This window comes from Neoarius graeffei, chromosome 8 (genome assembly GCF_027579695.1).
Source record: "Neoarius graeffei isolate fNeoGra1 chromosome 8, fNeoGra1.pri, whole genome shotgun sequence".
Lineage (NCBI taxonomy): Eukaryota > Metazoa > Chordata > Actinopteri > Siluriformes > Ariidae > Neoarius > Neoarius graeffei.
In genome coordinates this window covers 90,959,473-90,983,389 of record NC_083576.1, presented here as the reverse complement: position 1 = coordinate 90,983,389, position 23,917 = coordinate 90,959,473, and the positions used below count along the sequence as shown (strand labels likewise).

Genomic DNA, 23,917 nt, shown 5'->3' with positions numbered 1-23,917 from the left:
GCACTACTGCAACACATCTGTCCCGCACTTACACTTTGTTGAATTAATTCAGTATCATAGTCGCCACTGAAGTCCACTCGATCCTTGTTTATCGTCAATGGATCGGTCACTCATCAAACAGTCCGCCAGAATCCGAGTAGGGAATGGCTGAGCGTAGCTGTCAGTCAAACACAAGTTAGCCAATGGGAATGCATTCCTGGACAGCCCGCCCACACGTGAAGTTTGTGCAAAAAGTCAGGGAGCGCAAACGAGAAAGCTGGAATCGCAACCAAAATAAATTATGTCAAACAAAACTGAGAAAGACGCGGAACAAAAATAAAAGGTTTCTGAAGAGTAATAGACTGATATTTTGCACGATTACACGAATAATTTGTTTGCCAGTCTAAAAAAAAAATGTGACTTTTTTTTTTGTATTTTGATTTGTCGTTTTTGTTTGATATTTCAAAAGTATTGTATGAACATTTTGGCAAAATACTTTACAGTTGTCGATGTTATTCATGGCATTAAAACGATCAGCTCGTGTTCGATTAAACCAATTCAACTCCTTCAGGATTTTTTTTTATTTTAATTAGAATGTCCACGCTCGAGTCGCTCTTACTGGACTTATCTGTCGTGTCGTCGTACTCTACGAGGAAGGAGTATCCGTTGTTCCAGATCTGCTGGCAGGTTCTGGGGTCGTACTGCGTAACGAGAGGCTTCAGGTTCGAATCGAAGACGCTTTTACGTACGCTGATGTCGATGGGAGACTGGCGCTCTCCTCCGGGCACGTCCAGAGGTTCCTGCCACATCGGGTGCACTGAGGTGAGAAAATAAATACAACAAATATGAAAAATATAAAAAACAACCAACGTCATCAAATTTTCTGGGATAATAAAAATAGAAAACAACCACCTACTTTTTATAAAATAATCTGCCACCTGGCACGCTTTATGACACATCATTTTACAAATGAAACCTCACCGGAGCGACAAAGCAAGCAAGCAAACAAACGATGGGTCTTTGTCTTAAATGTGCCACGATTGAAAATCAGAAAAGAAAGAAACTTTTCTTCCGAGGATATGACTCGTGAAGGATCCGTGAAGGAAAGCTGAAGGATGAAGCGTGTCATCCGAATGAAGCGAGAGGAAAAACAGCAGGAACTCAATCCGAATGAACTTTTCTCGGCAGAAACGTTCCCTTGAGGCTAAAAGTAAAGGATAAGTTTAAGAAAAGAAAACAACATGCTCGAACATATCCTCTCTATCGTGACTGCTCCTGAGATGCGATTCTCATTGTTGTGCCAATGAGGTCACACGTGACGTTGGTGTTCAAAAAGCGTATCGCCGAGTTCAATGTAAGCCACAGGAATGTGAGCAGGAAAGGGTTGTTTTTTTAAATAAGGTCACTGGCTAAATAACTTCTGCTGTAACCCCTCCAAGGCAATTCAAGAGCCAGCAGGACAAAAATTGCTACCTTTACAAATGCAGCAGGCTTTCGAGTCAGCCACGGCCTTCTGGAAACCTGAAACCTGCTTTACAAATCGTGCACAAATAGCTGGGATTGTTCCACTTCCACAAAACCGAATCCACCAGGCAGGACGTAACCGAGCTACGGCAAAATACTGTAGCACATCTCAAAGGGTTTTACAGAGATGCCTACACCAAATTTTGAATTTCAGTATTCTTGAAAAGATTTTTCAGTATTTCGGAATGACTTTCAGTAACATTAATTTATGCGCATTTCCATTATAAAGAGGTGTATATACCAATATGTTTAACATTTAAATTATTTAAAAAAGTACTGTTTTGTGTGAATTGAATAAACAAAACACGAGCAGCCATCTCAACTGAATTTCCACTCAACAAATTTCTCGAGCATACAATATATCACATTTTTATAAATACAATAGTGTTCCCTGTTTGCAGACATTACGGTTGACTACCAGTCATTGGTATTGAATGTAACTCCTCAAAAGTATTATATTATATTGCCTGGCAAAATGTTCTACCTGTTAACGGATTCTAATAAAATTAAAAAAAATTTCTTATTTCATGCCAAAGAGAGTCCGACATTGTTCTCTTAATGTCCCAATATATAAATACTTCAGCATAATGCTTCAGAAGAGACACTGAATAAAATGACATTTATAATTGTATTTAAAACAGTGGAATCATAGGTCGCGTTAACCGACAATTTTCCGTCATTGACGGATTTTTTTTTAGCTATGACGGAAAAATCTGAAGGCCGTCGGTCATTTTGACGGATGTTTACCGTTACCATTACCAGTAACAATAATAGCCTAATAATAACAATAATAAAACATAATGAAACACACAATTGAAATGATTGGCAAGTTGTGGCAGAGTTTTCTTACATACAGTATACATAGTCTTCACTGCCGTCACTTTCAATCTGAGCCGACGTTGCGGCGAGTCTTGATGTTCAGTGCATCGGCTGCTCATTGTAGCCACTGCGCAAGGCTGTTCCGCCCATCGCGCTCCTCACCGCACTCTGACTTTTCTAACCACTAGCACAGTGAGATGGATTAATGTTTCCCTTCTCTGCAGAAGACACGTCATTTTTGCTATTAAAAAAAAAAAGAGATGCATTGGGTTGTTTGTGTCGTTTCCCTGCCTGCACGTCTTAATGCAATAGCGCTCATTTAGGCTAGCTGTTTTCTTGTTTTTAAAATGAAACAAATGTCGATTTATTGTATTCTTCCCCAGCAAGCTAAGGAACATCACTGCTCGAATATCTGCTAAACTATCATTTTAATGAGAGCACGGGTAGACAAACTAACATTTAAACATAACTTCGTTTTATTTAAGACCTTCCGTGTCAGGTTCCAGGCTCCGCCGAGCCGAGCCGAGCCGAGCCGCGGGGTGCAGCTGCAACACTGGTGCAGAAAGACGGCATGCTGCAGGATTTCCTCCCTATGAAGAGAGGACTAGCAGGGTCAGGAAATCCAACTTTCAGAGGCTCTTACCGGCTTCTGATCACTTCCCTGGGAGAAATGTTTCCCGACTTCAGAACTTTGGCTGAAGTGGCGCTGGTTATTCCAGTCTCCAGTGTCGCAGCAGAGCGCGGGTTCAGCCTTCAGAATAAAATTAAAACGTCAATGAGAAGTCATCTGTCCGAGGCAAAGACGCAAAATTTAATGACGATTGCCTCGGCAGCAGTCTCCATCGACGACTCTGATTATGCACAAGTGAGCTCCCAATTTAAATCCATGCAGGCCAGAAGGAAGGTTTGAGCTCACGCAAACAGGTCAGATTAGATTGTCACTTAAATCGTTGTAGTGGACTGTTCATATTTTAACTACAATTGTCTTGCTACGTTGTAAAATAACATTGTTCATATGCCCGTTAAGGCTCAACAGCCGCAATGTTTTTAGCGGAGGGAAAATGGGTTCACAAGTGACCGAACGTCAGAATCTCTGTTCATCTTTTTGCATCATAAATAAATGATTAAATACAAGCTTGTTCTGTGAATTAATTTTTAAATGAAAATGAGTCCATGAAAACACAAGTTATTAAATATATAGCATTTATAGCCGATATACATTGTCATTTAAAAGTTAAAATAAAATGACAGATAATAATGGACAATGACGGAATTTTTACGACCCTGTCCGTCAAAATGACAGACAATGAAAAAGTCTAACGCAACCGCTGAGTGGAATGATCAATTTTTTGCCACAATCCCAACAGCACTAATCATAAAATTCTGTTTTTGATCAGACTACATGTACATTTGCACTTGCAACACTGAAAAGACTTTGAATTAAAGAAGTCCAGCCAGTGTTTGATATTTCAGTGAATAAAAATCAGACATGTAAAAAGAAACTGAATAAGTTTAACTCACATTTCATGGCACTAATCGGCAAGTTCAACTCCAAGCACAGGTCAACCATCACCGCTTCAGCACGCGTCACGTTCCGTGTCTTTTCATCCACAGATTTCGTAAAAAACTGCTGGATACCCCCAGATTTACTTTCCGCCTGACTCGCCGTTTCAGCATACTCCATATGGTTTTTTTGTAGTTGACATGCTGCGTGCAGTCATCGCGACCACTATGAGTGATGTTAATGTCAGTTCTACACAGTTTGCAGTGCGCGTATCCATTGCCCTTTTGACTGGGTGGAATGCACGGCCATTCTACCGTATCGAAAACAGCGCGAACAAATGTTCGGAATCTGCGCATGTCACACACAGCATGTGCGGTTGTCGTAAAAATAAATAGCCGTGAATCGCGCATGGACTGAAAAAGTTGCTTGGACATTTAAAAACAACTCACTGGAATTTTTTAAGACTTTATAATAATTCCGTACAGAATAACACTGTTTGCCGTAACATCGTATTTACGTAACTTTTCCGTACAAAATACGGCCAATCCGTACTAGTAGGCATCTCTGGTTTTATTCCTCTTACGCAAAAGGAATTACAATTAATTTAAAAAAGGAGGTCTTATATCTGTTACCAGCTGCTCTTATTATTATTTTTTAATGTTAACAAGACATGAAAACTTACGACTTTTCTTCCGACTCTCGAGACTCCTTCCATAAAAGCTAAACAAACATCTCGTGAAAGAAAACCTCACCTTCACCCTAAACAATTAGACGCTCCTTTCCCGCTTCTGACCAATCGCAATCAGCGACGTGGTGCAAAAACGCTATATCGCATCGTGGAAAGTAAGCCTTTTGCATTTTTAATGTAAATGCTTTTCACACAGATGTGCTGATGTGGTTCACACAGTGGGACTTCCTGTCATTAGGGGTGTTCACACGGCACATATTTGCATCGATGCTGCACCGATGTATTTTGTTGCGATATCTCTTACACCGGTGTAAATTTTGTGGAGCGTTCACACGTCACAAACCTGCTTAAGGCCAATTTATGCTGACAACCCAGTCCTCGCAGATGGCGTTGCAGATGGCGTCTGCAAAGCCCCCCCCCTCGCAGACGCTCTGAGCGCACCTCCCAAAAATTGTGACCACCGCAGACAGTGTCGCAGACAAGAGGGCTCCGATTGGTCCACTCTACATCTGCTGTACACGCACTTCCGCTTCCCTACTTTCCCGGTTTGTTTTGTTTTTCACGACTGGCATTTTTAAAAACACGAGCGAAGATGGAGCAGCACGAAGAGCGGTTGATCGAGGAAGTACGTACATCTATACGACTCCAGGTCTAGTCATTATAAGTAACCGGAGGATAAACACTCCACTAACCACACCCACCAACTACTCCTAGTGATTTCGCGCCCCCTTGCGTTGTGGCGGTGAATAACATCGCGCACGCCTATTACTCCCCGCTCAACGATAAATTACAACTGTCTGCGAAAAGCTATCTGCGAAAGCCTTGTCGCAAGAGCATGCAGAGGCCCTTACTAGAGAGAAGCGTGTTAGCACCGGTGCAGCCCCACTTGCGTTCACACAGCAGTTTTTGGGACCGTGCTATACGATAGTAATAATGCGGAAATGAAATATGCGCATGCGTGAAAATGTACTTCCTTTTCCCGGTTGTCATGGCATCACCAAGCGCTGGGAAAACAACGTGGATGAAGACACCAGTGTTGCCAGATACTGCTGACGTTTTCCAGCCCAAAATATGTTCAAATCCGCCAAAATGCACTTAAAACCGCCCAATCTGGCAACACTGGAAGACACGCAGTTCTGTTGTTGTTGATATTCGCCATTTTGGAAGCGCAAAATACCAGGATGCAAATTATGCAATGCCCGTATGTAATCAACTCTCCTCACGCGTAGCGAGTCTACCCCTGTAGCGTTCAGACGGCCCATTTTATATCGGTGCTGCCCCGCAAACTAGCATTTACTCCGGAGTAAATTTCTTAAACCGCCTCCCGAGCAGGGTTAGATTTGCACCGGTTTAAGCAGCTTTCAGGGGCTACACCGGTATAACTTTGTACCGTGTGAACGCTCTACCGGGGCAGCCCCGGTGCTACACCGGAGTAAAAGTTGCTGTGTGAACACCCCTCTAGATAAACATGAACAAAACCCAAAACCTGACTGCACAGCGAACATAAGGCAGCTGGGCCATAGAAGGTTCACGCTGCATGCTGCACGCTACACGTTCACGTGAAGAACCGGACCCTGGGCCATTAAACTTCATGGTTGGATGTTCACGTGTTGCGTCTGTTCTACTTTGACCGAGTAACCAACAATATGGACTCTTCGGATGACGACGATTGCCTCATTCTGCTTTTACTGAGACAGAGGAAGAGAAAAAGGAACAGAATTTGGAGCCGAGAACACTTCCTTCTGAGAGAAACCCGTGGTGAATTTCACCGAACATTCTATAATCTGCTTGACAATCCCGATGAAGAACTATTTTTCAATTATACCATTCAATTATATTTTTTCTGAAGTTTTCCCCTGAAAGCATAGAGTTATCTCCCTAGACCCGTTCTGATTGGCTGGCACGGCGGTGACCGCATGCATTGACTGGAATTTCCATCTTCACACCTAGAAAAAAAGTGTGCATGTTCATTTCTCGCTTCACGCGTGAAGTGTGCAGCGTGCAACGTGAACGCCGTTCTATGGCCCAGAGCAAGTCATGCTACGTTTGTCCACTTTTCTTTACACGCGTGTAGCGTGCAGCATGCAGCGTGAACCTTCTATGGCCCAGCTGCCTAACTGAACCCAGGAAATGTACAACAGCCTGTATTTTCCAAACACTCACAGACTTCCACTTTATAACTTAAAGATGCTTGTTGTAATATTTAGAACTGATTTTAGATGTGTAATAATCCCGCAGCTTCACAGACGTCTTCACGAGACGCTCATTCTCGATGCTGCATTTCAAACTTATTGCTTTTTTTTTTCAGCCCAGAAATGAGCTCCAGCCCTGAGGGGAAACATCCTTCACCGTCCGGAATCTGACATCATGCTGAGAAGTTTTTGTTCTGCATTCTTGCATTATTAAGTGTTTGGGACTGCATAACTGTCTCCATAAAAACCTGAAAATCTTTCTTTTACAACCCCGATTCCAAAAAAGTTGGGACAAAGTACAAATTGTAAATAAAAACAGAATGCAATGATGTGGAAGTTTCAAAATTCCATATTTTATTCAGAATAGAACATAGATGGCATATCAAATGTTTAAACTGAGAAAATGTATCATTTAAAGAGAAAAATTAGGTGATTTTAAATTTCATGACAACAACACATCTCAAAAAAGTTGGGACAAGGCCATGTTTCCCACTGTGAGACATCCCCTTTTCTCTTTACAACAGTCTGTAAACGTCTGGGGACTGAGGAGACAAGTTGCTCAAGTTTAGGGATAGGAATGTTAACCCATTCTTGTCTAATGTAGGATTCTAGTTGCTCAACTGTCTTCGGTCTTTTTTGTCGTATCTTCCGTTTTATGATGCACCAAATGTTTTCTATGTGTGAAAGATCTGGACTGCAGGCTGGCCAGTTCAGTACCCGGACCCTTCTTCTACGCAGCCATGATGCTGTAATTGATGCAGTATGTGGTTTGGCATTGTCATGTTGGAAAATGCAAGGTCTTCCCTGAAAGAGACGTCGTCTGGATGGGAGCATATGTTGCTCTAGAACCTGGATATACCTTTCAGCATTGATGGTGTCTTTCCAGATGTGTAAGCTGCCCATGCCACACGCACTAATGCAACCCCATACCATCAGAGATGCAGGCTTCTGAACTGAGCGCTGATAACAACTTGGGTCGTCCTTCTCCTCTTTAGTCCGAATGACACGGCGTCCCTGATTTCCATAAAGAACTTCAAATTTTGATTCGTCTGACCACAGAACAGTTTTCCACTTTGCCACAGTCCATTTTAAATGAGCCTTGGCCCAGAGAAGACGTCTGTGCTTCTGGATCATGTTTAGATACGGCTTCTTCTTTGACCTATAGAGTTTTAGCTGGCAACGGCGGATGGCACGGTGAATTGTGTTCACAGATAATGTTCTCTGGAAATATTCCTGAGCCCATTTTGTGATTTCCAATACAGAAGCATGCCTGTATGCGATGCAGTGCCGTCTAAGGGCCCGAAGATCACGGGCACCCAGTATGGTTTTCCGGCCTTGACCCTTACGCACAGAGATTCTTCCAGATTCTCTGAATCTTTTGATGATATTATGCACTGTAGATGATGATATGTTCAAACTCTTTGCAATTTTACACTGTCGAACTCCTTTCTGATATTGCTCCACTATTTGTCGGTGCAGAATTAGGGGGATTGGTGATCCTCTTCCCATCTTTACTTCTGAGAGCCGCTGCCACTCCAAGATGCTCTTTTTATACCCAGTCATGTTAATGACCTATTGCCAATTGACCTAATGAGTTGCAATTTGGTCCTCCAGCTGTTCCTTTTTTGTACCTTTAACTTTTCCAGCCTCTTATTGCCCCTGTCCCAACTTTTCTGAGATGTGTTGCTGTCATGAAATTTCAAATGAGCCAATATTTGGCATGAAATTTCAAAATGTCTCACTTTCGACATTTGATATGTTGTCTATGTTCTATTGTGAATACAATATCAGTTTTTGAGATTTGTAAATTATTGCATTCCGTTTTTATTTACAATTTGTACTTTGTCCCAACTTTTTTGGAATCGGGGTTGTAGACACTGTACTGATGTAACGGAATCCAAAACCCAGCAAAAAAGAAAATAAATCAATCACCTATAGGGGACGATATACAACTATTAGCTCATCTGACTACAAGGCCGATTGCCATGGCGTGGTGTCTGTCGTCCACGATTCAGTTTAATCGTATCTCCTCTGTCAGTTCTCCATGGATGTCCATTCCAGTTGTTTTGTTTGAAAGAACTCATCACTCCGCACAAAACTTGGTCATTGTTTTGTCAAATTTTTTGCGAATGAGTTAGTAATTAGGCCAAATCAACGAATTCTCCAGGCCTCTCGCTAGAATCCTATCTCCTCTCTGATTTATCCTCCCAATTTCAGTTCTGATCGATGTTTTGGGTCGATCTTGCCTTGATTTTCTTGTTGTAAACAATGTTTATAACTTTATTTTCGGTTAAATCGTATCTCCTCCCTCAGTTCTCGATGGATTTCAGTTCTGACCGTTTTATTTGAAAGAACTCGACCTTCTGCACAACACTTGGTCGCTGTATCGTCAATTTTTGGCTAACGAATTAGTAATTAGGTCAACTTAACTCATTTTCTTCTGACTAGAATTGTATCTCCTCTCTCATTTATTATATGATTTCAGTTCTGATCTGTGTTTTGGGTCGATCTTCTCGTTATTGAATAAACGAAGACGACACCCTTAAAATGTTTTTCTCCGGTTATTTTTTTATTCAACATCATAACTCGAGAGAATTATCTACAGATAAAAACAGAAGGGGGGGCGGTACGGTGATGTAGTGGTTAGCACTGTCGCCTCACAGCAAGAAGGTCCGGGTTCGAGCCCCGTGGCCGGCGAGGGCCTTTCTGTGCGGAGTTTGCATGTTCTCCCCGTGTCCGCGTGGGTTTCCTCTGGGTGCTCCGGTTTCCCCCACAGTCCAAAGACATGCAGGTTAGGTTAACTGGTGACTCTAAATTGAGCGTAGGTGTGAATGTGAGTGTGAATGGTTGTCTGTGTCTATGTGTCAGCCCTGTGATGACCTGGCGACTTGTCCAGGGTGTACCCCGCCTTTCACCCGTAGTCAGCTGGGATAGGCTCCAGATAATGAGATGAGATAAAACAGAAGAGACAGGCTTTTGTTTTTTTTGAGTCTGGTGCTTCCTTCAATTTCCACGTGATAAAACGTCATGTCCAGCAGGTGTCAGTATAGAGCTCAGTGTCAAATACTTCACCGCTCCGAATTATTTTCACGTCATTTTCTCAAAAGCTTCATTCTGCCGCCACGAGCGAGCGTTACTCAATCTGCTTCATTAAGAAGATCCAGTGACTAATATTAACCGTCAGTTTTCAAAAACACTAAATAAAGAGCTACGTCTTCACCAAATACTGAAACTCTGCAGCGTTTTACACTGACGGTACTCTTGCAGTGTGCCTCAAATTGCATATTTCTGTACTTACACTTGCTAGTTGTAGTGGATAAGTGTGTCCACGCTGACCGGTACGGCAACATGCATGCAGTGCAGCACTACGAGTACCTGGATGGTCGACTCGTAATGGTCAAAACGCTGAGTGTGTGCGCAACGCTGCACCCTCCTCACCCTTAATGACCGCCATCTTGGCTACGTAACGGAAGCAGAGGGACCGCCAACCTATTTTTAAGTCAGTCGGAGAAGGGTACATCGTTGACACAGACGTAATTTCCAAGTCGTGTGAAATATCTATGCACGCAAGCGAGGAAAATTAATTAAAAATGTGCTCGTTATTAAGAAGTGAGCAAAAAAAAGCTGGTAGATATATTTCACCACAGAGAAACGTTGTGATCATCTTTTTCAGTAAGCGCACAACTTCCTGTGCTCAGGTGGATGGAGTGAAGGATAGACATGGTTTGGAGTGAAGGATGGAGTGATGGGTAGACAGATGGATGGAGTGAAGGATAGACATGGTTTGGAGTGAAGGATGGAATGATGGGTAGACAGATGGATGGAGTGAAGGATAGACAGATGGATGGAGTGAAGGATAGACATGGTTTGGAGTGAAGGATGGAGTGATGGGTAGACAGATGGATGGAGTGAAGGATAGACAGATGGATGGAGTGAAGGATAGACATGGTTTGGAGTGAAGGATGGAGTGATGGGTAGACAGATGGATGGAGTGAAGGATAGACAGATGGATGGAGTGAAGGATAGACATGGTTTGGAGTGAAGGATGGAGTGATGGGTAGACAGATGGATGGAGTGAAGGATAGACGGCGCGAGTCCCTGACGTGGTGAACGGGCACGTGGAGGAGTTTATGGACAGCACTTCTGTAGCTCAAGACACAGATAGATCTCGATTCCATCATGTGAAACAGACACTCAGGATGCATATGATGTGGGGGCGGAGTCATCAACACTACGTTCAGACTGCAACCTGAAACGACCCATATCCGATTTGTTGTGAAATCTGATTTTTTTGTTAGACCGTTCACATTACCAATTATATGAGACTTGTATGCGATCTCCAATATGAACGGAAAACGACCCAAAAGTGTCCCGCATGCGCAAATTGACACGTAATAAATAAGCACATCTACGTAATACATAAACAAAAAAAAAGCGCACTCTTCAAGTTTGCAAGTAAAGCATGGAGATGAGGTGAGACCTGGCGATGTGGTTTTTGTGGCGGCGGCGGAACTCAGACAATAATCTGATTAATGTGGGCAGCAGACTAATGAGACCGAAGGTGTCAAATTACTGGAAATTTCCAGAACAATCTTGTAATACAGGATGGTTTAAGTTATAAATCAGTTATAGAAACTGTTTTATTTAATCAGGCTAACAGATCAACATCCAGGTCCCTACCAAATCCACCATTAGCTTGATCAATTCTATAAAAGTCTATTTAAATTCTGAAAACTGTACAAATCTTGTTGTTTTCCACCAAAGAGGCGGGATTAGCCGACGCAGAATAGTGACGTTTGTCTCTTGTTGATGACGTGTAGGTCGCATGAATGCGACCTGTCCGGTCAGACTGCAGTCACATGTGAAAATAACGGATATGCATCGGAATTAGGACCACATATCCAAGCGGCCTGGGTCGCATGTGAAAAAATCGGATCTGTGTCGTTCAGATTGTCAATAACAAATCGGATACAGGTCGCATATGGGCAAAAAAATCGGATATGGATCGTTTCAGGGTGCAGTCTGAACGTAGTCCTAGAGGAACGCTTATCCATATTTTTCACTGCAACTGCACTTCACGCCACAACCAGCAGAGGGCTCCAATAAGCCCCTTTAACTCGGAAATATTGATGTCCTCCTGATAAACTAATCCAAATCAGTACAGTTTTTACAAAAATTACAATTACACAGCTTAATTATGTTATTTAAATCAAGGATATGAAAATCCAAGCATGTGAGATACTTATATTTGTTAGTTGCATCACATTCCAAACATATCAGAATCAGAATCACTTTATTGCCAGGTATGTTACACACACGAGGAATTTGACTCTGATTTGACTTAGCTTTCATAGTACAGACAGAAAGAAAGTATAGGAAAAAAAAAACCACACACAGAGAGAGTCTCACTGCAGTGAACTCCAGGGGGAGAATCGCGTTTCTACAGCGACGGCCTTGAAGGCAGTGCTGGCAGGGAGAGCCGCCACTTCTCCCAGGCAGGTTCCCCCGAACCCAGACTTCTCACCGAGAAAATCGTGTCAATTGCGTGAAGTGACCAGTTGATCAAATCCATAATTTCGATTCGGAGAACAGTGCAGGAAGGGTCTCTCAGACAAGACGAGTCCGCAGAAGCAAAGCAGGAGAGAGGCTTATCAGGAAGGGCAGCATTCCGTGAAGCACGGAGAAGAATTAACACAACAATTACACAAAAACATTAGGGCTGTAACGATATGCGTATCGAAATCGCGATACGCAGAGCCACGATCCGTATCGCGATACAAGAAGGCAGAATCGCGGTACACCCTTTCAAACTTCTCCTCAGCCCAAAAACAGAGGCGCTTCCAAACTTCAATTTATGAACACTTTACTTTTTATTTAAATTACATTTTAAACTTACTTAAATTACTTTTATTTTTTATATCTATTAGTAAGGCGTTTTTTCGCCGACCTGCGACAATCTTCTGCGAGTCACGCAACGTCCATACTCGCCACTGGCAGAGCATTCATTTCTTTTAAGCGGTCGCCATTCTGGTTGCGACGCGGGGAGCGAATCTGTAAACAAGCAGCTCATTGGCTGGCTAGGTGTGCCACAAGCCAATCACAATCACTTGACCGGAAAGGCATGCAGTGTTGCCAGATTGGGCAGGTTTAGGTGCTTTTTGGCTGGTTTTGAACATATTTTGGGGTGGAAAACATTAGCAATATCTGGCAACACTGAAGGCATGTCTGCTTGGGCGGAAGCCTTCTGCGGCAGTTACATTTTGACACGCGAGCAACGTTTCACCATAAAAATTCCGTAATTTCCATCTGTTTTCCGCGATCACAGAAAATCATTGGCCCTATGAGAGTGAGACAGTGAGAGAGCGCCCCCCCCAAAAAAAAAATCTTAATGGATTTACACGATTTGGAAAAATGACTTTTTCAGAACCGAAAAAAACAGAGCTTCCGGCTCAACAGTATTATTTTGAGAAATAAAACAATCTTTGGATATACATTTGTTCATTTTTGCATACATATTACTCATTCTCTGCAGTGGTCTGAATTATTTGTTATTAAATACTTAATGTAAGTAAGTAAATGTTAATAAGTCAAATTTACTACTTTAAAAAAACATTTTTAAAAAATCGTGGGTGTATCGAATCGTGGGTCAAAAATCGCGATACGAATCGAATCGTGAGTTGGGTGTATCGTTACAGCCCTAAAAAACATAGAAAGTATGAGAGAGCAAAGTCCCGTGGCGGCCGTCTGCGGCGCCATCTTGGATGGAAAAGATATCTAAATATCTTCGATAACTGAAGACGTACCGTACAAACCAACCAAAGTACTCCTTTAACTCTTAAATACACAACTTTTCCTCCTCACTTCTAATCTCTTTAAATAAAGGCATTGGAGAAATAAAATGTCAAACATGAAATCAAAACATTAAGCCAGTAGAAAACGGCTTTATATATCTTTTACCTCCAGACAGCCTGGTGTGAGAGGATGTGAAAAATATCTGCTTTCTGTTTTATTTTTAGCAAGACATTTTAGAATGAGGTTTAGTAAAGTAAAAGCTGTGCATATAATAATTCTGCAGTGTGATATATACTGCGGTGTCATTTTCCTTTCCTGTCGCACACTATCTGAACAGCAGGTGACGATTAGAGCACACGGTATCAATTTACAGCTCAATACGGCACCTCACGTCAGATGGACGCTGATATGTTTCAGTCAGCATCTTGGTTTTTGCAGATAAGCTTGAAGAAATTTGCTTTGCCCTTTAAAGCACACCGGAACGCAGTGCTCAGGGCTAATCCGGCTCTCGAATGTTGATCCGACAACAAACCTGTGTTGTGCTGAAAACGCTGAAATGTTCTCAGTACAAACTTATCCACTTTCATCAGATCACATTCAGACATAGCGGGCATCTCATTCATCTCATTATCTGTAGCCGCTTTATCCTGTTCTACAGGGTCGCAGGCGAGCTGGAGCCTATCCCAGCTGACTACGGGCGAAAGGCGGGGTACACCCTGGACAAGTCGCCAGGTCATCACAGGGCTGACACATAGACACAGACAACCATTCACACTCACATTCACACCTACGCTCAATTTAGAGTCACCAGTTAACCTAACCTGCATGTCTTTGGACTGTGGGGGAAAACGGAGCACCCGGAGGAAACCCACGCGGACACGGGGAGAACATGCAAACTCCGCACAGAAAGGCCCTCGCCGGCCCCGGGGCTCGAACCCAGGACCTTCTTGCTGTGAGGCGACAGCGCTAACCACCACACCACCGTGCCGCCCATAGCGGGCATGTTTAAGAAATATAAAATAAAAGTTACATTATTATGATGATCATGATTTGACTGATATGCAAATTAGCCTAGTCTGTGATGCCATCTGGTGACTTTTTAAGCATACGGTAGCTCCTTTCCCCTCAAAAGCAATCCCACACTGGCACTATCACACGGCGACAGCACAATCAGGTGTACCAACTACTGTTAGTATCGAGTATCTGTATCCTACGAGTTTGCTTGTCTATCATGAAGAGTAATGGGAGTTATGTAACTATGTTGGATCTAAAATCCCTGAAAAAATTGTGGAAATCGATCAATCGAGTCCAAAGTTATGACTAATTATGTGATCCAAATTTATCATAAATTTGATATGATGTTGCAGTCGCTATTTATTGATATTTTAAATGTAAAAAAAATAAAAAATGTTTAAATGAATTGCAAATATTATTTCTTTTATCAATTGTTTTTTTCATGTTCACTGAGTAAATGTGTCACACAGTATTATATTAAAAAAAAATGTAAAAATGAAATCATGTGTTGAGCGTCATTTTGCATGATTATATGTTTTCTGACAAAAACTACTCTTTCTAAAAGACTAAAGTGTAAGATACACTACCGTTCAAAAGTTTGGGGTCACTTTGAAATGTCCTTATTTTTGAAAGAAAAGCACTGTTCTTTTCAATGAAGATCACTTTAAACTAATCAGAAATCCACTCTATACATTGCTAATGTGGTAAATGACTATTCTAGCTGCAAATGTGTGGTTTTTGGTGCAATATCTCCATAGGTGTATAGAGGCCCATTTCCAGCAACTCTCACTCCAGTGTTCTAATGGTACAATGTGTTTGCTCATTGCCTCAGAAGGCTAATGGAGGATTAGAAAACCCTTGTACAATCATGTTAGCACAGCTGAAAACAGTTGAGCTCTTTAGAGAAGCTATAAAACTGACCTTCCTTTGAGCAGATTGAGGCCAAGTTTACATTAGACCGTATCTGTCTCGTTTTCTTCGCGGATGCACTGTCCGTTTACATTAAAACGCCTGGAAACGCCGGGAAACAGGAATCCGCCAGCGTCCACGTATTCAATCCAGATCGTGTCTGGTCCGGTGCTGTGTAAACATTGAGAATACGCGGATACGCTGTGCTGAGCTCTAGCTGGCGTCGTCATTGGACAACGTCACTGTGACATCCACCTTCCTGATTCGCTGGCGTTGGTCATGTGACACGACTGCTGAAAAACGGCGCGGACTTCCGCCTTATATCACCTTTCATTAAAGAGTATAAAAGTATGAAAATACTGCAAATACTGATGCAAATACTGCCCATTGTGTAGTTATGATTGTCTTTAGGCTTGCCATCCTTCCACTTGCAAGTGGTAAGTGACGCGCATGCCCGATATGCACTGAGAGCACACACACAGCGGCTCAGTCCCGAATTACTGCTCGTGCACTTCACTCGCGCGCTCTGTGAGCTGCGCAGGGCCGGAGTGCGCACCCTCCAGAGGGCACTCGCTGTTCAGGGCGGAGTGATTTGGAGCGCAGGATGCCTGCGGAGCCGAGCGTATCCGTGTATTGGCGTTGCTGTGTGCACGCGAATCGTGTATTGGTGTTGCTGTGTGCACGCTAATCGTTTTAAAAACGTTAATCTGATGATCCGCTGATACGGTCTAATGTAAACCCCACCTGAGTTTCTGGAGCATCATATTTGTGGGGTTGATTAAATGCTCAAAATGGCCAGAAAAACGTCTCGACTATATTTTTTATTCATTTTACAACTTATGGTGGGAAATAAAAGTGTGACTTTTCATGGAAAACACAAAATTGTCTGGGTGACCCCAAACTTTTGAACGGTAGTGCATATCCTCAAAATGTAATTTATAAGCAAGCATATGATGTCTCTGTTGTGTGAATCAGCAGTTATCTGATGGTTTACAAAATACTAGGTCTTGTCACCGGATCCTGAACCCATGTAATTTTGCCTAAAAAAAAATCTGTTTGATAATTATTGGTATGCTGCTATTTGTTGTTGGATACTTTTATCAAACATAAGCACTCAACATAAATTGGATTAATACATACAGCGATAAAACCTGAATACTTGTTTGTAGAGTCCGTAGGCCCCGAACATTCTTGTTCCTATTATTCATACAGTGCGTTTACATGCACATAGAGAAAATCGAATTTCTGCCGTAGCTCGACTGAAATCGAAGTTCTAAATGCCATGGAAACACCTTAGCTCGGCTGAAATCGAACCGAACTGGATTTCTCGTAATCGAGCTACGCGACCTAGATTATGTGATTGTAGCCGAGCTACTTAGTGCATGTAAACCCTATCGAGCTACGTAGTCGAGCTACTTACTTCAGCACTGCCCCTTCCGGAAGTGACGAGACCACAAGCGGGAAACACAACAGCCTCGGTCGGCATGACAACAGTAGTAGTAGTGAGCAGCAGAAGAGGTCAGGAGGAACAACATCTCTTGATGTTGCTGTCCTCGTCGTTGTTCTTCTTGTGAACACTTCTTCTTCTTCTTCTGTCGATTTATTGGCGGTTAACAATCGATGTGTATTACCGCCATCTACCGGGCTGAGGTGAACACGGAACTGATAACTTTGTTTTACTCTTGAATAGCTCTTCTTCATGACGACAACCGGAAGTGTATCAACACGATGGGGCGTGTAGCGCCACCTGTGGCTCGGGTGCACAATGTACCTCACACAATAGCTCGATTTCCTTGTGTGCATGTAGGATTGGATTTCTCTGGCACCCTGCTGGGACCCTTAGCTCGATTACCGACAGCAGCTCAATTTGGATGTGCATGTAAACGCACCAAGTGATTTACCCATATTTCTCCCATAAAATTCACCAAGTTTTGTTACAAATAAGTAAAACTATTGTATTATGAGCAAATGATTATACAATGAAAGGACAGTAATGGTAGGAGTATCAATTTAATGAAAATTATTTAACATGAGAGCAAACAAAAAATAACTTTTAACATTGAGTCATATGATTAGCGCCGTCGTGCTGCCTGTTTTTAGTCTACAATGCTAGTTGTCAAATCTCACATCAATTTATATAAATAAATTTTTTGTTATAAAAGTCAAAAATCACATAATTCTTGTTTGTAGAGTCCGTAGGCCCAAAGCATTCTTGCTCCTATTTTGCAGTGATTTACCCATAGATTATTTCTCCCATTAAATTTACAGATTTTTGTTAAAAATAACTAAACAAATACAACGAAGGAACAGTAAATGGTACGAGTGTCAAATTAATGAAAATTATTTAACATGAGAGCAAACAAAGAATAAATGTTAACATTTTGAGTCATGATGATTAGCGCTGTAGTGCTGCCTGTTTTTAGTCTAGTTGTCAAATCTCGCATCAGTCAATATAAATAATTTTTTTGTTATAAAATCAGTAAAAATAACACAGGCTACTTGTAGTGTCCGTAGGTCCAAAGCTTCACTGATCTTGTTCCCGTTATTTAACATCAGTAGTAAACATACATTCTGTATTTACAGTGGCAGTTGCCTTCTCACATCCACCTACATAAAGCTATTTTTAAAATCACTAACTGCATGAATGATGTATTTTGTGCACACATGGGGTATTATTACGGACAGAACTACAGCACTTCCTACAAGTCATGCTTTTATCTTTCAGCTCGATCCAGAAATGTGCCACTTAAAAAATGAATTTTAATTTAAAATACCGAGTAATTTACTTAATAGCCTGGGCTGGGAATGTAATTTCATTACGTTAGACCTAAGAAATACATAATGGCATTCTGATATGGATTTATAAGCATTTATTTCACATGTTCTGTTTTAAAGTTTATGAATAAAGGTTATTTTATACTAAATATTGTATATAATCATTGGCATTTATTGATAAATAAAACTTCATTATGAGTATGCAGTGTCTGTAGGCCCTCAATACATGGCTTCATATATCTGTTTTTTTTTTTTAAATGTAGGTCCAAATAAGGAGAGAAGAAAAAAAAAAAAACTTTCAGTACCACATTCCCAATATATCTGGCAGCAAAAATAATCACTTTACTTCTTGAGACTGCTTAATCAAACTTTGAGCATTTTCGCAACACAGTGCGTACGCCTGATTGTGCTGCAGCCGACACTAAGAGGAGTCACAACGTAAGAAACTAAAAACAAGATTGCAGACATTCTGGAGAAAAAACAAAAGCCAAAGAAGAAATAAGAAAACCAAAAAGGCCACATACACAATGACACCACTGTATTATCATCTTTTCAGGATGAGAAATGCGACAGTACAACCAAACCTGACTGACACTTTTCCAGAACATCCAGTTTTGACAGCTCACTTGTCTTTATAATGTTGTTTATTAAACTAGGCATGTTCTCGAAGAAACTCAACGAACAGCTTGTACTTATCTTGAGGTCACATGACACTTTAAAGTGCACATCACGGGTAAATTCAGGAGCGAGATCAGTGTAATTCTCCATTTTATATTAAACTTCGGTCAAATATCTGTCACATTTTGTGCAGTTTTTTTACCTTGCGCAATACCAGAAAAATTCAGTTGAAATCAGGCCATTTGAGGTGAATTGGTCCGCCTCTGAAAAAACTCGGCATTTGGATTTCCCGGGAAACATTGATTTTTGTGACGTCGCGTGCGGGACGCCTCCTTCTGAATCCTACGTCAGCGCTGGTTTGTTTATGAGAAAACGACCTGGTGATTTTCTGCAAATTTCTTCAACGTTATCGCGTAATTATTAAAATGGTTAACAGATGTATCGTAGGAGGCTGTAGCAACACCAATCATGATGGGATTAGTACTCATCGTTTCCCAAAAGACCGGACAATGAGAGAGAAATGGGAGCGCTTGGTCTACACAGGCTGTGCACTGAAACCGTACAAAGCTCTCGCAGCCTGCTGGCGCTTCCGCAGGTGACGTCACGAATCTGGCTCCAGACTCGCTTGGGATTTTTCCAGACGCGTTTTGTTATTTTATTTTTTTCTGCTGTAGACAGACGGCCTTGTGCAAAATTACCCTTCTGGATGAGTGTGTAAAGGGACATTCTTTCATATAAAAAAAAACGAAATTGGTCCAGAATATGCACTTTAACCTAACGAGCTTTTGGTAATTAATTATCTCTGATGGCTGTTTGAAGAGCATGATTTGATTCTCAAAGGCTACATCCACACGACAACGGCAACGAGATTTAAAAAAAAAAAAAAAAATTATATATATCGGGTCCACATGGGCAACGGATCAGTAAAATATCAGGTCCATATGGCAACGCAACGCTTGCTGAAAACGATGCAATACACATGCCACACCTCTAGGTGCGCTGTAAGACGGTCCCATCGGAGACACCACAACAATAGAAGTAGTAAGGACGCATGCGCATAAACTATTATGCGCGAGACTTCATATTAGCCACAAAGTCAGAAAAATCTGTTCGTAAAATTACATTATAATGACCAAATACAATGAAAAGTATTTTTCCAGTCTCACCTGTGAAAGGTAATCCCGTTTGTGATCTTGTTGGACAGTAAACCTGTTGGTACAGTTAAACGCAGCACATGAATGAGGCATCTTTATTCTCCGCTTTGACCTATCCAATATGGCAGCGAAGATGACATATGATTCTACGCGGAAGGCGGCGTCTTTAATGGTCCGGAATAAATTGAATGCTACACGTTGATGGATTAATTTGTTCTTCTACACCCTTTTTGAGGAATGTATTGTAGGACTTAAACCAACATCTGAAGAGGTGAGATCGCTCCTTTTTTTTCCCTATTTTTGCTGGCGGGATTGACTCTGCCCTAAGGGCTATTCTCTCTCTCTCACTTTGCACCATTACACAATAAATATTCGCAGTGAAAATATTTTGTAAGCGCGTTTCATGAACCAAGTTATAGGATTTGTTGACAACTCGCATCGAGTTCGTTACACTTCTACCCGGCGTGAAGCACATGTAGTTGTGATGTCATCGTAAACAAATCCGTTCTACTCATCCAGACGACTTCGCAACGGCACCGTTGCCAGATCTTTCCACTCTGGAACCTGTTCTCAAAAGATTTTGTTTTGGGGCACCCAAAACGCCGGTGCCATGTGGACGCCAGGCCGAAACGATAAACAATTTTATCAGATTCACCTGAATCCGTTGCCGTGTGAACAGGGCCTAAGTCAGCTGACTTTTCTCGTCATTTCCTGAGCTCTTCAAAGATGACATCATGTATCTGCTGACCATGGATAAGCTGTGGAAGAAGAGGAAAGCGCCCGTGCCGCTGGACTGGTCTGAAGTGCAGCAGCTTGGTGAGGTGTTTCGGATTAAACAATCAGTGTATGTATAATTACTGCCCTTTTTTTTTTTTTTTTTTTTAATTAAGGGTTGCGTGATTATCAGTGTTTTCTAGTTGATCCGTAATTCAGAAAAGGAGTCAAATGCCGCTTTTCCACTACCAACGCGGCTGAGTCGGGCTGAGCCGTGCCGTGCTGAGTCGAGCTGAGTGGGGCTGTTGGAGTTGCATTTCGACTACAACCGCGCTGAACCGTGCTGGCTGGAAGTGGGTGGACACATTGGGTGGAGTTACCGAAAGTGGGTGGACGTCACGTGATGTCGTTAGGCGGCGCAAACAGTGACATCAGTGATCTTTTCAGCGGTAGTCTCACGACCCGAATAGTAAACAATAAACATGGAGGACATGGAGTCGTTAGTGTTGCTGGTCTTGGTGCTGTGGCTTGTTGTCACCGACAACGCCAACAGATACTGGCAAGAGCGTATAGATGAGGCGAGGCGCATAAGGCTTCAGAAATTCTCGTAATCCGTAATTCTTCTTCTTCCGGGTTTACGGTGTTTACAGATCCCAGCGTGCTCGCGGGGCGTGTGTGGGCATGTGAGGACACTCCTCCTCACCAATCAGTGCACAGGGGAGTGTCTGCTCACGCCCCCAGCCTCACTCGGCTCAGTTTGGCTCGCTTCAGCCCCATTCCAAAACCGTGCGAGTTTTGGGTGCTAAGCAGGGCTGAAGCGAGCTGAGTCGTGCTGCTCTGAGATAGTCGAAACGCGAGCCGTGTCGGGCTGAAGCGAGCTGAAAAAGGGTAGTGGAAAAGGGCCAAAAGTTACAGTTAAATTTCATTTACGGTATCTTCTGTAAATGCAGTTAAAACGCTGATAACAGCAAAAACAAGTTATAAAATTGCAATTTGTAAACAGTTTTGGAAACTAGACGGCTGGTTAATACGATGCCGCCACCACCGTGTTTCATCGTGTTCTCATGGCGATGGCTTTTTTTTTTTTTTTCTTTCAATTTCCAAATAATTTTGCAAAATATACAGGACTTGACCCTTGCTTCAATATTTGGAACTGATTCAAAACATAAGGTTGGAAAAGCAAGTCCAGTTCAGTTCCAGGCTGCACCAGAATCTGGAAATTGTTAGTGGAGCTGAACACTGAGAACCTAAACAGGTTTAAAAACATGTTTAAGGGCAATTCCATGTAAATGTCAACCTCACCATGCAAAAATAAAGCAACATGTAATACATCAAAACCACTCCCAGAGATCTCACCTAGGCCTGTATTTTACAGATGTGAATAAGTTGAACCAATTTGTAACCAACCTAATATGTCACTGTCAGTCTTTCTTTCTTATAATGTAAACCCCAAGCTAAAACCAACTTTGATCATGTACAATTCTATATTATTGCCACAAGCCACAGAAATGTATGCTAAAATCCACAAAACAGCAAAACAATAGCCATCCTAAATATTATTTAAGAACTTTGATAGTTTTAGCTGATATTTAGAGAGTTTTTCAAAGGGTTATGGTGGTTAAATTGCTGATTTTCTAAACATACGTCATGTCTATTTCAGACGCGTCACATCCATAACGGAATTTCGTCACATCCATAACGCTGACTTTTCCTTCCGAAACTCTGCATAAAATACAAAATATTTTAAACAAAGATTTTTTAATATTCACCTTGGACCTCTCTATCAAACGGATATCTCCATTTCGACATTAGGTTTACGATTTCACAGAGTTTGATAAAAATGTACAGTCACCCAAGAAAAGTGATACTTTTTCTGTCACATCCATAACGCATCTTTTATTGGCGTTTTCTGGCATGCCCTAGATGTACTATGGGAATTGTTCTTGTTCTATCACTTCTCCAGTATGGTACAGCCTTAAAATATGCAACACCTGTTTAAATACTGGGGGACAATAAAACATGCACTGGGTCATTTGTTGCCATTTTGAGTTCAAGTGTCACGTCCATAACGCTGGAATTGCTCTTAACTCAAATCATCTGCATATAATTAAACAGCAGCAGCAGCCCACATTACTGAAAGAGGAACTGGTGCTCATTGACTCACTCTGAGACAGGACGAACCTGCTGGAGCAGGCGGACAGGTTACAGCTGCGGACCGGAACCGAGCGCTGCACAGCGGGGAGCTGAACCTGCCGCAGCAGCTGCCTGTGGAGGCGCCGAGCCAGCACTGCTAATCCCCCCATGGCCAAACACACACAGCTTAATGCTCACCGACAGACTCCGGAAGAGACACTTAAAGGTTTAACGAAAACAACTTCAGCCAAAAGTGAATTATTTAATGACTGGATGAATTTACTGCGAGCCCGAACCGAAACCAACACTGCTAATGTTTTGCTAGCTGGCATAACATATCAGCTCGCGAGGCTAACGTCAGACGCGATGTGACGTTTTGACAACCGATTGGCGGATTTTGAAAAGTGGGCGGGGATGCAACTGCCAAGCATTAGTCTGGACGTTTCCACTGATTAATTTTCTTAAAACTCAAATCGTTTATTATAAATATTTAGATATAAACACTGAGCTTGTACAATTCATCCGTTAAAAAAATAAATGTAATCTTTTTTTTTTTTTTGGAAAGTGGAGCGCCGTTGTCCAATCAGCTTTCACTTCCGAGGGGCGTTCCCATGGAGGACGAGATGAGTCAATTTAATGAAATAAATGTAAAAGACCTCCATAGCACAATAAAAAGTGTAATCTGTGATTGGTTGAAGAGAGCAACTGGACTTGCTTGAAGATTCTTGAAAACGTTTCACCTCTCACCCGAAAGGCTTCCTCAGTTCTGTCTGACTCTTATGGATCATCATAGAATCAGAATCAGAATGCTGATGGCTGCATAGTAGGTGGCTGATAAAAGATGTCTCAGACCCCCACCTCTGTTCAGAGATGGCTGGATGACTGAGAATCTTCACAGACATGTTTCTACGCACTTTGAAACTAGGGTTAGGAAAGAACAGTAGCATTAGCCAATGTGAGAGAGGCCTTCGGTTGCTTAGAAGTTACTCTGGGGTCCTTTGTGACCTCGCCGACTAGTACACGCCTTGCTCTTGGAGTGATCTTTGTTGGTCGGCCACTCCTGGGGAGGGTAAACTTTCAAAGTGTGTAGAAACATGCCTGT

At 42.0% G+C, this 23,917-nt stretch overlaps 1 protein-coding gene across 1 annotated transcript in view; it reads right to left on the bottom strand.

Annotated features, from left to right (window-relative positions):
• ca5a (carbonic anhydrase Va) overlaps window positions 1–23,166 on the bottom strand; it is a 45,984-nt gene extending 22,818 nt beyond the window's left edge. Inside the window, exons 1-2 of the mRNA XM_060928477.1 lie at window positions 22,847–23,166; window positions 599–796 (exon numbers count right to left, since the gene is read on the bottom strand). Of these exons, the coding sequence (XP_060784460.1) occupies window positions 599–796; window positions 22,847–22,985 (337 nt within the window). The 5' untranslated portion in view covers window positions 22,986–23,166. The remainder of the gene's footprint in view (window positions 1–598; window positions 797–22,846) is intronic.
• Window positions 23,167–23,917: the final 751 nt, after the last annotated feature.